Genomic DNA, 13287 nt, shown 5'->3' with positions numbered 1-13287 from the left:
AGTGAGGTTCGCCGGGTCCCCGCGTCGGCGCGGATCGGGGCCACTGGACGCGGGCAGGGATGGAGCCCGGCCCCAGGGCCTGGGTGGGGCTCCCTGCTGACCGCGACCGGACCCCCCTTGGCGTTCCACGGAGGGGCCGGGTTGGCTTTTCAGAATCGAAGGTGAAAGGCGACAGACAACACCCCGAGAGCACGCAGCCGCTGCTGGCGGTACTGGGGCTCGAACTCGGGGCCTAGTGCTGCTAGGCCGGCGTCTCTCCACCCAGACGCCCACCTCCAGGGGTGTCCCGGAGAAAATGCAAGCTCCCCGGCCCAGGGGTTTGAGGGAGCTAGGCGGGCTTGGGGCTGTCAAATTCTGCGCGTATTGCGGGGAACCTGACCTTAGGATCCCTCTCACCAGCCACAGTGGTGAAGCTGGCCTGGGGGGGAGCTGGCCTGGTCAGCCTTCTTCCTTTTGTAAGATGAGCTGAGCTTCGGCCTTGTGGGTCCCTGAGTCCAGGTGTGAAGCCTTCCTTAAAGCTGGACTTGAAGGGGTGGGGTCCCCAGATTGCTGCCCCCAGCCTGCCCGGACCTTCGGGGTCCTTCTTCTCTGCGGTTCTTCCAGCCAGATGCAGCTCACAATGGCCCTGCTAGGTCCGGGCAGCAGGTTTTTGAAGTGGTGCTTGAAGGTGGTAGTTGTGGCTGTTTTCTTTCTAGCAGTACTGGCGTTTGGTGCTTACCTACACAGGCACACTTCCAGTCCTGAGTTTTGCTTTTTATTTTTTATTTGAGACAACGTGTTACTTCCTACTGGAGTGTAGCCTAGAGCTCGGTCCACCCAGGAGGCTTCTCTGTGGCTGAGATAAATAGGTGCACCACTGGATAGAGATCTTTCGTGAGAAGAGGGTGTGTGTGTGGGGGTCTCACAAACATTTCTACCTAGGTTGGCCTTGAACCTTAATCTGGAAACCTTCCAAGGAGCCAGGGTTACAGGTGTGAGCTGTTGATGTTTTGGCTGGTTCTTCAGAGATCTTTTTTCTTTTTCTTTTTTTTGGTACTGGGGTTTGAACTCAAGTGGCAGGCACTTTACCACTTGAGCCATGTCCCCATGCTTTTGTTCTTTGTCAGATAAGTTCTTGCAGAATCATATGATTTAAGAGTTGAGATGAGGTCTCTATAACTTTTTTTTTTTTTTGCCTAGGCTAATCTCAAACAGTGATCCACTAATTTCTCCCTCTTAAATAGCTGGGATTACAGGCATGGCCAAGCTGAAATAACTTACTTTGTCTTGATTTTCCTAGACATGGACTTGGATGCTATTACCAAGCACTCAGCACTCCATGCGAAGCCCCCCGGCCTCACCTTCCACTATGGGACTGCTGGATTTCGGATGAAGGCCGAGCTTCTGGACCACATCATGTTTCGGATGGGGTTGCTAGCTGCTCTGAGGTCCAAGCAGACCAACGCCACTATCGGGGTGATGGTCACAGCCTCGCACAACCCTGAGGTATGCACAGCTCCAGCCCTGTGCCTTCTCATTTACGTGTGATTCGAACCACTGTCAGAGACAGTCACGCAGCTCCCGATACCTCCGAGGAGGTGCAGAGTGCCAAGTGCTGAGTGTCCCTACTAGAAAAATAGCAGGCTGTCAGTAGTTGCTGAGAGAGAGGTTCAGTAATGGAATGAGATGAACAGTGATGGGAAGGCAGGGGGGTGAGAGGCAGACTCTCGAGACAGACCTTGAAATTCTCAGACTGGGATTCTTGCAGTTGTTAATCACTTCCTGCTCTGAATAAATAGCCAAGCCAGGAGGCCTGGGGTCTGACAGTGAGCTCAGATTTGAGTAGGAATGAGGTTCCAGTGCTCAGGACAATTCAGGATTCACTGCAAGTGTTCATTCCTTTTAACACTTTGCAGTTTTTCAGTCTTACTGAAGTACAGTTTACAAAATCTTGCAGGTACTTGAGTTAGACAGTGTCACATTTTGATGGTTGTATCCATTGTGAAATGATTGCCATCATCAAGTGAGGGAACACACTCCTCACCTCGAAGTTGCCTTTGGAAACTTAAGATTCGTGCGTAACAACTTGGAAGTACGCGATCCATCACTGCTAACTCTAGGTGCCATCCTGTGCTGTAGTCCCAGAGCCATAACTGCAGGTCTGTTCCTTCCACCTCCCTCTCATTTCCTTCCATCCCGTGCTCACAGCTGCCTCAGTTTCCTCTCACTGAGTGCACCTGGGCTGGGCACTCTGCGGTCGGGCATGGCTCGCGCTTTGTCTCTCTCTGCCCCAGTGTCTTCTCCAGGTCCGTCCATGCATGTGCCAGGACTCCCTCCTCCTCTCTTGATGAATAGCATTTTTTTGTCTATCGGTTATCATGTTTTCTTTTCCCATTTATCCACAGACATTTAGTTTATTTTCTGTACCTTGGCTCATCTTTTGATGATAACGATTAGATATTTTATTTCCTATTAGCTGTTGTCTCCGCAGTGGCTTGAATGCTGGGCTTCTCTCTGTAGGACATACCAAGCTTGTCTTGGGAGTTAAATTCATGGCGAGTTGAAGCCCTTATAGGTTAGTAACTGATTATAATCTCTTCTTATCCCCAAATGAGCACAGTTCTTGTCCAGCCTCTAAATGTGTGATCACTGTAAATGTGAAAATACCCACATGTCCCTCTTCAGTGTGACTGACTGATGGGTAACTTAGGAAAAGCCCTCACTGATGGCTTCTTCCAGAACAGCTCACAGCCATTTTGCTCAGCGGGCACTCACTCTGAGCTGTGCCTTTCCTTCTCAGAGCTGTCCAGAGTAGCAGTGAGAAGGATCTGTGGTGTTCTGCTTGATGGGCAGAGATGTATATGACAGCTTTTTTTTTTTTTTTGGTCTGCTGTGGGGCTTGAACTCAGGGCCTGGGAACTGTCCTTGAGCTATTATGCTCAAGGCTAGCACTCTGCCACCTGAACCACAGCACCACTTCCCACTTTGTTGGTGGTTGAAGATAAGAGTCTGACAAACTTTTCTACCTGGGCTGGCTTTGAACTGCACTCCTCAGTTCTCGGCCTCCTGAGTAGCTAGGATGAAAGGTGTGAGCCATCAGCAACTGGCTTAAACGGCACCTTTTAAAAACCTGTTTGGTGGCGTGGTGGGTAGTTGTAGGAGTTGGGTTGATGTGCTGTTTTCATTGCACTATTGACACCTATCAGCTGTCTTGCCACGAGCACCTCCTTTGGGCCGGTTTTCTCTCTGTGGTGTGGATGTGTGAGGTGTGCACCTGGGCCTGTGTTGGTGTGTGGCGTGGGGCAGTAACCCGGGCAGCCGCTCTGCCATGCTGGGGAGCATCAGCAAATGCGCCTCCCATCTTGCAGTGCACACACCGCTCATGTTTCTCTTTGAAGGAAGACAATGGGGTGAAACTGGTGGATCCTTTGGGGGAGATGCTGGCGCCCACGTGGGAGGAGCATGCCACACGGCTGGCCAACGCCGAGGATGGAGACGTGGCCCGTGTGCTTGTGGACATCATGGAGAAGGAGGCGGTGGAGCTGCCACAGGATGCTTTCGTGGTGATTGGCAGAGATACCAGGTGACAGCCTGGGGGGGGAGGGGGAGGTTGGGGAGGGCCATGGGGACAGGTGTGTTCGCACTCACCACCAGAGGGCGTGCCTACGCTGCCTGAGTGGCCATCCTCGTATCCATGGTGCAGCCCACAAATGTGTAATGTGTAATTTTGTAATGTTTACAAAACACCGTGTCTACCGTGTCCCTCGGTAGGTGCATCTCATCTGCTGCAGAGGTGGGGTGTTGTTGAATGCATTTTCTTTAGAGATTTTTTTTTTTCTGGCCAGTCCTGGGGCTTGAACTCACAGCCTGGTACTGTCCCTGAGCTGCTTTTGCTCAGGGCTAGCATTCTACCACTTGAGCCACAGCTTCACTTCTGGCTTTTTCTGTGTATGTAGTACAGAGGAAGTGAACCCAGGGCTTCATGCATGCTAGGCAAGCACTCTTATCACTGAGCCACCTTCCCAGCCCCTTTAGAGATTTTTTTTAAAATAAAGTTATCATTGGTTGAGCTACCTATACCATTTCCCTATTTGGGAATTCACTGTAAACCATTTTCTCTAAATCTTTGTCCTTATAGAAAAATACTGGCTTTTACCTAACTATATAGTACAAATCTTTTTGTATATATAGATCTGTAATAATCTGCCTGATGTGTAGATGGGTAGTTTTTGACTTTGTAGGATGGCACTCAGGAGTTGTATCGTTGATGGCGCTAGCTAGCTCACAGCTCTGCACACACTGAACTGTACCGCATGGGACATGCGTCCAGTGGTGCTGCTCATTTTAGCACCCAAGTGGCTGGAGTTAGGATATCCTCTTTTGTCTGTTTTCAGAGTTCATTTAAGAGGCAGACATTTCCCAAGCCATTATTGTGAGAGCTGGGTAAAGTGTTTCCGGGCTGCTGGTGTCTCTCGTTGGAGGCGGTGGCTTCCAGCCAGGATGCGGCGGCCTTAGCGCTTTAGGCTTGGTAGCACGTGGTTCCACCTTAGTTCCGTGCCAGCTGGTCTCTGAGGTCAGCCCGTCCCTGAGGTCAGCCCGTCCCTGAGGTCAGCCTGTGTGTGTTTTCTCTTGGCCAGGCCCAGCAGTGAGAATCTTGGCCAGTCTGTGAGAGAAGGCGTGGCTGCTTTCGGAGGCCAGTTCCATGGTATGTCGCCATTTGGGATCAAAGTTCAGCATTTTAAAGTTATAAGGTAGTGCATGTCTGAGGATATGAATGAACAGAAAAAGTTAAACATTAACTCTTAGATATAAAGGTGAACTTTCTGAGTCTTTTGTATATTTTTCCTGTGCAGGCAATATGCTTTCACCTGTGGGGTAAAACTACCCGTAGAGGATTAGCCACTGATAGAAACAGCTTCTTTTTCCTTCTCCTCCTCCTTTTCTTTTGGTGGGTCGTGGAGCTTGAACTCTGGGCCGGGGCACTGTTCCCCGAGCTTTTCAGATCAAGGAGAGTGCTCTACCACTTGAGCCACAGTGCCAGTTCTTTTTCTGCATGGTTTATTGGAGATAAGAGTCTTGCCCAGGCTGGCTTTGAACTGCAATCCTCAGATTTCAGCCTCCTGAGTAGGTAGGATTACAGGCCTGAACCACCAGCACCCAGCTCCTTTTCCTTTAGTCAGGCTGAATTGATTATACAAACCTTTGAAGCTACTTAGTCCAATTTTGAGAGTCTATTTTAGATCGTCCCTAATAGCTCTCATCTGTGGAGTTAGCTGGTCCTTGTGTCTTTGACAGGTGTTTCTTCCCATGTTATGAAATGAGAGGGATTTAGAGGCAGAGGGAATTGGAGGCAGCAGAATGGAGGCTGGGCTTTTCTTGGCACAGAGTTCACACCATTTGTTAAGGCAGGGACGTCACTGTGGTACGAGGTGAATATCTCCCTGGTATCGCTCTTTCTCATTAAAAAAACATGTCAGCTGGGCACTGTGGCTCACGCCTGTAATCCAAGCTACTCAGAAGGCTGAGATCTGAGGATCGGAGGTTCAAAACTAGCCCTGGCAGGAAAGCCTGTGAGACCCTTATCTCCACTCAAGCCACAGCTCCACTTCTGGCTTTTTGGTGGTCAGTTGGAGATAAGAGTGTCACAGAATAGTGCTAGCCTTGGGAGAAAAAAAAAAGCTCAGGGATACTGCACAGGCCTTGAGTTCAAGCTCCAGAACTGGTGTATACATGTGTGTGCATGCATGGCACACACACACACACACACACACACACACACAAGCTAAGTCCTCTCTCAACTTTTGATGTTTGCTCTAAAGCTCTGGCTGTGTTCCTTTTTTGGTTAATCTGGCCTTTTCTTCAGCTGCTTTGCTTGCCTTCTGTGCTGCAGGCGAGTCTCTGTCTCTCTGTCTTTTGGTCAGTTTGTCTGTCTTTTTCTCCTGAATTCTGGCAGCCAGAATGCTGAGCAGAGATGTGCACTGGAGCTCAGGCCCTGGTCCTGGAGGAGCCTTGGGGCCTCCTCGTGGGTATGCCTGGCCTGTGACCTAAATGAAGCCTGTAAGAATTCACAGCTCTGTTATGGAGGGTGAGTGTGCAGCTTTGTATGCAGATCCGTCTCAGCTCAGCTTCTTGTTTGGCTACACTCATCCCATGCCTTCTCCTCCCTCTCCCTGCAGACAGGGCACTTCTATTCTCTGTGATCACTTATTCCTTGTGGTTTCTGAGCCATCCTCTCTCCTGCAGTAGCTTGGGTTACATTTTTTGTTGTTGTTGTTTTTTGTCAGTTCTGGGGCTTAAATTCTGGGCCTGGGCACTGTCCCTCAGCTCTAGGCTAGCACTCTACCACTTGAGCCACAGCAGCACTTCTGGATTTCTGGAGGGTTACAGGGGAACAAGCCTCATGGACTTTCCTGCCTGGGCTGGCTTTGAACCACAATCCTCATATCTCAGCCTCCTGAGTACATAGGATTACAGGCGTGAGCCACCAGCATCCGGCTTACTTAGGCTACCTTTACTCATGATTTATTTACTCAAATTTTTTTTCCCACCAGCACTGAGTTTTTAATTTGAGACCTTGCACTTCCCAGGCAGGTACTTTACAACTTGATCCATGTCCCTAATCCTTCAGATGTGTTTCAAATTGTAGGCTTTGTCCATGGAGCTGGCCTTGTGCTCAGCCTTTTCACACATTTTTGATTACCCGGTCTGTATACCACCATGTGAGAGACACATTCTGTATCCTGCATGTGCAGATTATAAGAGGTAATAGTTTCAGTAAAAGCCACTCACATTTCTCTATCTCACCAAACACATCCAGCAAGTCTGGTCATGTCGACATTTCCCTGAACCCCTAGGGCTGGGCCTGCCCGCGTTGTACAAAGCCCTGCAGACCAGGGAAGACTTTGCTCCCTGAGTCCCAGGAGGAATACGCTCAGCACACAGTGCTCACCACAGAGCACTCAGCACAGCACTCAGCACAGAGGATAGGGTCACCTGCACAGGAGTCTGACTTGATGCCTTGGAAACCTCTTGCACTTCTGTTTCCAAAGAGGTTGCTTCTCTTCCCTGTCGTCTTTCTCTTGTCCAGAGTGAGTTGGGTAGCTTGCAGTACCACGAGGAATTACTTGTATAACATTTGATGTTTATGCTGGCGGCGCTTCACTTCCTGCCTGCTCCCTGGGCTGCCCGGTTCTTTCAGGAAGGGGAGACTTAGCCCGGGAATGAGTTCAGTGGATGTTCGCATCTGGGTAGTTAGAAAGTCAGCTTTTGTTTTCTGAAGTGCTGGTTTTAAGAGCTCTGACACCTTGCCGTCCCTCCGGTGTGAATATATGTAAGCTGCTGTGGTTTTGTGTCTGTGTCTCATGACAGATTACGGCCTGTTAACCACGCCCCAGCTGCACTACATGGTGTGCTGCCGCAACACAGGCGGGCGATACGGCAAGGCCACGCTGGACGGCTACTACCACAAACTCGCCGCCGCCTTCCTGGAGCTCACCAAGCAGGTGACCAAGCCCCTTACAAGCCAATCACCTCCACGATCGGTTGAACAGCTTAGTTCATCACCCCCTACCCCTCTCTAGCCCCTCCTTTGTCTCTGGCATGTCTCTAGGGCTTCTGCTCTGGCCCGTGCACACAGCAAATGGTGTGTTGGTATGGAGGGCATTGCCAGCGAAGCACAGCGTGGCTCTTGCTTGAGGCCATCCTGAGTAGGTGTGGTGATGCACTGGATTGTAGAGTTAATGTAGGTGCTGCTGGCTTGGTATTGGAGAGAGTTCTAGCAAGAAAGATTTTCTTCAGCTAGAGAGAGATTCCAGGGGTGTGGTTCCTTAGGCTGAGTTGATGTCACTGATAGTCACAGCTAGCCAAAATGAACCGTTTGGGGGTTGGAAGTTGAGAGAAGAGAAAGACAATTGATAAATCACCCAAAATCCTCCCCCAGAAAACACAAATGGACATGCCGAGTACCACACGCTATGGGGAGAAGACAGGTGATGGACGCCCGTCTCTTTTCCTGTTGGGTGACTGGCAGCTAGTTACACACTCATATTTCTAAGGGACGTTATTCAAGGGTAAATTCTAATAAAACATCATTTCCATTAACTGCCTCACTGTCCAAGGTGTTGTCTGTTTTCCTCTGGTGTTTCACAAGTTCCTGGGTTAAAGTAGATGCATACGCAGACGTAATGGAAGGTGTTTACTTGTGCGCGTGGCTGTGTGTGTATGTTCATGCCCGTGTGTGACTGGGAGTTTCCTCCTGTGCTCTCCCCGGAAGGCTTCCTGCAGCGGAGATGAGAACGTCTCGGTGAAGGTGGACTGCGCCAATGGCGTCGGGGCCCTGAAGCTGAAGGAGATGGAGCCCCGCTTCTCCCCAGTGTTGTCCGTCCAGCTGATTAACGACGGGACCAAAGGGAAGCTCAATCATCTCTGCGGGGCCGACTTTGTGAAAAGCCACCAGAAACCTCCTCAGGGTAGGTGGCGTGGGCACGTGGGCATATCTGGGTCTCGAAGTGCTTGGGGCCTGTGGTGAGTGGAGGTGGCCACGTGAGCTGAGAACCGCACAGCTGATTTCACACATTTAGAAATTGATGGTCAGTGCTAGTCAAGACACGACTGTTGTGTGCGGGAATTGGGGTCTGGTGAAAGACCAGCCGGGGTGTGTGGGAGCCTTGGCTCCCAGACTTAGGGTCACCTCAGAGTGGCCTTGTGAGCACACACATCTGGGGTAGGATATGCATCAGAATTTGAATAGCAGTTGGTATTTCCGTTATGTGCCCAGATGTAGCTGATGAGTCAGTCCTAGTGGTTAAAGCTGGCCAGGGTGCAGCCTCTCCCCTGAGCTTAAAGGGGTACAGTGTGGCGGGGGAGCAGAATGAATGTCCAGAGCACAGCAGCTTGCTGTGTGTGAGTTGGGACTTTGCCCAGCTACGAGCTGGGTCACTGTTGGGGAAAGAGCTGGTTGCTGAGTTCTGGGGTCACCTGCATTACTGATCCTAAGTTACCAGCCTGGAACCAAACCTGCTGACAGTTCAGCCATCAGAGTTGCCACTGTTTGGAAATTCCCTAAATGACTCAAATACCAGACCCTGAAATCTCTTTAAACATCACAAAATAGCTGCACCTGTGGGTCACACCTGCAGTCCTAGCTACTCAGATCCTCATTGAGATCTAAGGACTGAGAAGTTCAAAGCCAGCAGAGGCAGAGAAGTCCAATTAACCAGTGTTGGAGGCGTGGCTCAAGAGGTAGAGGCAGATTTGAGGGGGGAAAAAAAGCTGATTAAGAGTGAGAGGCCCTGCGTTCCAAGCCCCAGAACAGGCAAACAAAACACCCCAAGCCCCAAAACAGTAGCAAACATTTAACACAGGAATCTGTGCCACCCCATTTAAACCACATCCTAGAACCACTGTCCTTTGTGTTGCTCCTGGTCTCCTGCTGTTCTGCCTCACTGTAGGAAGCTCCCAACCTTGCAGACTCTCCACTGAGTTGCTCAGTTGATATGGACTTTGCAGACTCTTGAGTTCGGTATTACTCATTTATTCATTTACGGAATATTGAGTCCCCACACCCAGATTGGCACTGGGACTGCAGTGTGAACAAAACCTGTCAGGCATCCCCCCCCCCCCAAATCCTCTCATCTCTCTTCATCAGCCTGCCAATACACTAAGGAGCAGCCAGACTGCTAACAAATTTGGGCTAATGGTTGCTAGGGTTCCAATGATTTCATCGGCCAGTTTTCTCTCACAGGCTATAATTCACTCTTAATTGCCAGTGTTATTTATCATTGGTGGTGTTAACAAGTGAAAACTAACTTCTGGTAGGATTAAAGCACACATTTTATCCATTGATTTTTGTGCATGCATGTGTGTATGTGCTGGTCTTGCGGCTTGAACTAAGGTTCCGGGAACTATCCCTTAGCTTATCTCCTTTGCTTGAAGTTTGAGCTCTTCCATTAGCCACAGCTGCACTTCCAGCTCTTTGGTGGTTAATTAGAAACAAAAGTCTGACATTTTCCTGCCTGGGCTGGCTTCAAACCACAATCTTCAGATTGCAGCACTCCTGCATAGAGCTAGGATTACAGGCATGATCCACTAGTGCCTGGCTTTTTTTTTTTTCCAAAACATAAAAGACAACTGTCATTAGATGAGTTATATTTGGAATCCCTGTAAATCTAAAAAAAATCATCTCAAATCTCAAAACACCTACAGGAAATTTGTTTAGGCAAACTGTCTTAAAGCCAGTTTATGTGAAGCTTGCTATAAGTTTCAGCATAACTAGATTTTGGATGCTCTGTTTTGAAAGAATTTGACCTATCTATATAGTGTATCAATTAGACACTTTTTTTTTCTGGTCCTAAGGCTTGACCTCTAGGTCTGGGAGCTGTCCTGAGCCTTTTGTGCTTGAAGCTAGTTCTCTACCACTGGAGACACAGCACCACTTCTGTCTTTTCCTGAGTAGTTTACTGGAGATAACAGTCTCACAGACTTTCCATCCCAGGCTGGCTTGGAACTGTGATCCTCAGATCTTAGCCTCCTGCATAGTTTAGGATTGTAGGCGTGAGCCACCAGCGCCTGTCTCTCACTATTTAAGATCAAGACTTTTTTATTTGCAAGGAAAAGTTTTAAACATGTTTTGAAGTATTTACAGTGGACATGCTGTTCTGAAACATAATTCTTATTCTGATGCTTTATTGAAAAAAATAATTGTAGTTACTAGTGCAGAGGAAAGCTGACTGCCTTTTTATTTTGGTGCACCTGTCTAGGAGCTCGAACTCTGGGCCAGCATCTGGTTTTTATTTCCACGTCTTTCTGTCCTGTGTCCTAGGACTGGAAATGAAGCCCAACGAGAGATGCTGCTCCTTCGACGGCGACGCGGACAGAATCGTGTATTATTACTGTGATGTGGACGGTGCCTTCCATCTCATAGACGGGGACAAGATCGCCGTGTTGATCAGCAGCTTCCTGAAGGAGCTGCTCCTGGAGGTGAGCTGGGCCCGGCAGCCTGTGCAGCCAGACGTGCTGATGCACTCATCATCCGTTTCTCAGCCATGTGAATGTCCCCCAGAGGCACAGTTTATGGGAAATTCCACCTATTTGGGGCCAGAAAATACAGGAAAGAATTCCAGTGATCTCAGCCAGGGTGAAAAGGCCACGCCTTGGTTCTGGAAGATGATGCTCATCTCTTCCTACAGTCACTGGCTGAGGCTTAAGATTTGGGGCTTTATGAAGCTGTAGTTTATGACTGACATATTAGAATTCCCAAGTTGTGATAGAAAAATAACATTTTTAGAGATTTATAAGATTTGAGATTTATTTTTATGATAAGCTAAATAGTATGAAAATATGGGGGTTTCCTATTTGGAGACTCTTTCAGGCTGGCTTTAAGATGTAGCTGGAAATGATAATCTGGAATAGATACATTTTAAGAATTCAGTAATTAGTTTTTTTTATCTGTCATGGGGTTTGAACTCAAGGCCTCGGTGCTGTCTCTGAGCTCTTTTGCTCAAGGCTTGCACTTTACTACATCGCCACTTCCAGTTTTCTGGTGGTTAATTAGAGATAAGAGTTTCATGGCTCTTTCCTCCCCAGGCTGGCTTTGAACAGCCATCCTCAGATCTCAGCTTCCCGAGTAGCTAGTGTTACAACAGGAATGAGCCACCAGCGCCCAGCTAGTAACTAATTAAGTTAAAAAATTAAAGATACAAAGATCAGAGATCACTGCTTCTTTAAGAGGATTCATTGTTAAATAGTGCTCAAAAGTATTTTAGCCATTTTTTTCTGAATATTCATGAGTATTTTCAATAATTATACAAACTAATGCACATCTGAGTTGGCTGGAACTATTCTTCTACACTCTCCTGCGTGAGCTTGTCTTAGACTATTTTGATGGCAAGTTCAGTGTCATCATTTTTTTCCAGGTTGGAGAAATTTTCAATATTGGTGTTGTACAAACTGCCTATGCAAATGGAAGTTCTACACGGTATCTTGAAGAAGTTATGAAGGTATTAAATCATTTTCATTTTCTGGTAGTCTCTTGAGTCTAAGATACTTCTGTGAGGAAAATAATGTCCTCATAAAAGTGGACACAGTGTAGAGCAATCTGAACTGTTGTGCAGATAAGCATAAACAGAAATAAAAAAAACAGTTCTCTCTATACAGACAGGTAGAGAAACTCCCTCTTCCTTAGTTTTTTCTTTCATTTTGAAAACTTGTCAATTCCTTCTGTTGTAATATAAATACAGATATTTGTAAGGGCCAAATCAGTTTTATAACAGGATTTTACGTGTGTGTGCATGCAGCTCACATCTGCATGGTAGCTCTGGGGCTTGAACTCAGAGCTTTTGTGCTCAACAGCTCCACCAGGAGTAACTGTTTTAAGGAAGACAACCCGACACTCACTGTCAGGCAAGTTTAACTTGATGCCTGGCTCCAGGTTGTGAAAGTCTGCCTGCCATAGATAGGAAGCATTTGTTCTTTGAATCAAGTCAACGGTGCCATGAGAAATGAGATGTCAAGTCCTTTTATTGAGGACAAATGTGAACGAAAAAGTGGCCATGATACTTTTTTAATGGTAAGGCAGTTTTTTTTTCAGGACTATTATGGTAGGTACAAGCAAAAATGTGATAGAATTCTGTCGAAAAGACCTGGGGTTTTGGTCTGGCAGGATTCCATGCTAAAGCCATGTGTGCACTTGTGGTCAGTAATGGAACATTGCTGAGAAGAAGCCTTGAGTGTACTGGTGATGTGTGGATTCAGCTGAATTCTGGATAAATAGGCTATTTGATGAAGGCATGCCAGGTGATCATTTGCGCAGGACCATGTGTGGAGGTGATCAGACATTGGGTAAGGGGTTCTGTTAAAAGTGGGCTCTGGGAGGCCATGCCGTGCAGTGTCTAGGTGAGCTTGGGCTAAAGCTTGATCTAGAGAGGATCCCCATCGCTGACTTCTTTTTTCCCCTGTCTTGGGGCTTGAACTCAGGGCACAGTCCCTGAGCTGCTTTTGCCCAAGGTTAGCACTCTACCACTTGAGCCATAGCACTACTTCTGGCCTTTTCTGGGTATGTGGTACTGAGAAATTGAACCCAGGGCTTCATGCATGCTAGGCAAGCACTCTGCCACTGAGTCGCCTTTCCAGGCCCTCCCTGACGTTTTATGTTGAGAATATATGGAATGGGATGCATCTGCTGGGCTCCATGCAAGCAGCGGGGGTGAACTTTGTGTTTTTTTTTTGGGTCCGGTCGTGGGGCTTGAACTCTGGGCCTGGGCACTGTCCCTCAGCTCTTCAGCTCAAGGCTAGCGCTCTACCACTTGAGCC

At 48.1% G+C, this 13287-nt stretch overlaps 1 protein-coding gene across 1 annotated transcript in view; it reads left to right on the top strand.

Moving 5' to 3' along the window:
* The first annotated feature begins 1281 nt into the window (after positions 1-1281).
* Pgm3 (phosphoglucomutase 3) overlaps positions 1282-13287 on the top strand; it is a 17965-nt gene continuing 5959 nt past the window's right edge. The window contains exons 1-7 of the mRNA XM_013032275.1: positions 1282-1485; positions 3378-3562; positions 4617-4684; positions 7348-7481; positions 8252-8447; positions 10799-10956; positions 11892-11975. Coding sequence (XP_012887729.1) covers positions 1282-1485; positions 3378-3562; positions 4617-4684; positions 7348-7481; positions 8252-8447; positions 10799-10956; positions 11892-11975 — 1029 coding nt within the window. The remainder of the gene's footprint in view (positions 1486-3377; positions 3563-4616; positions 4685-7347; positions 7482-8251; positions 8448-10798; positions 10957-11891; positions 11976-13287) is intronic.

This window comes from Dipodomys ordii, unplaced genomic scaffold (genome assembly GCF_000151885.1).
Source record: "Dipodomys ordii isolate 6190 unplaced genomic scaffold, Dord_2.0 Scaffold152, whole genome shotgun sequence".
Classification (NCBI taxonomy): Eukaryota; Metazoa; Chordata; class Mammalia; order Rodentia; family Heteromyidae; genus Dipodomys; species Dipodomys ordii.
This window is presented reverse-complemented; position numbering and strand designations above follow the sequence as displayed.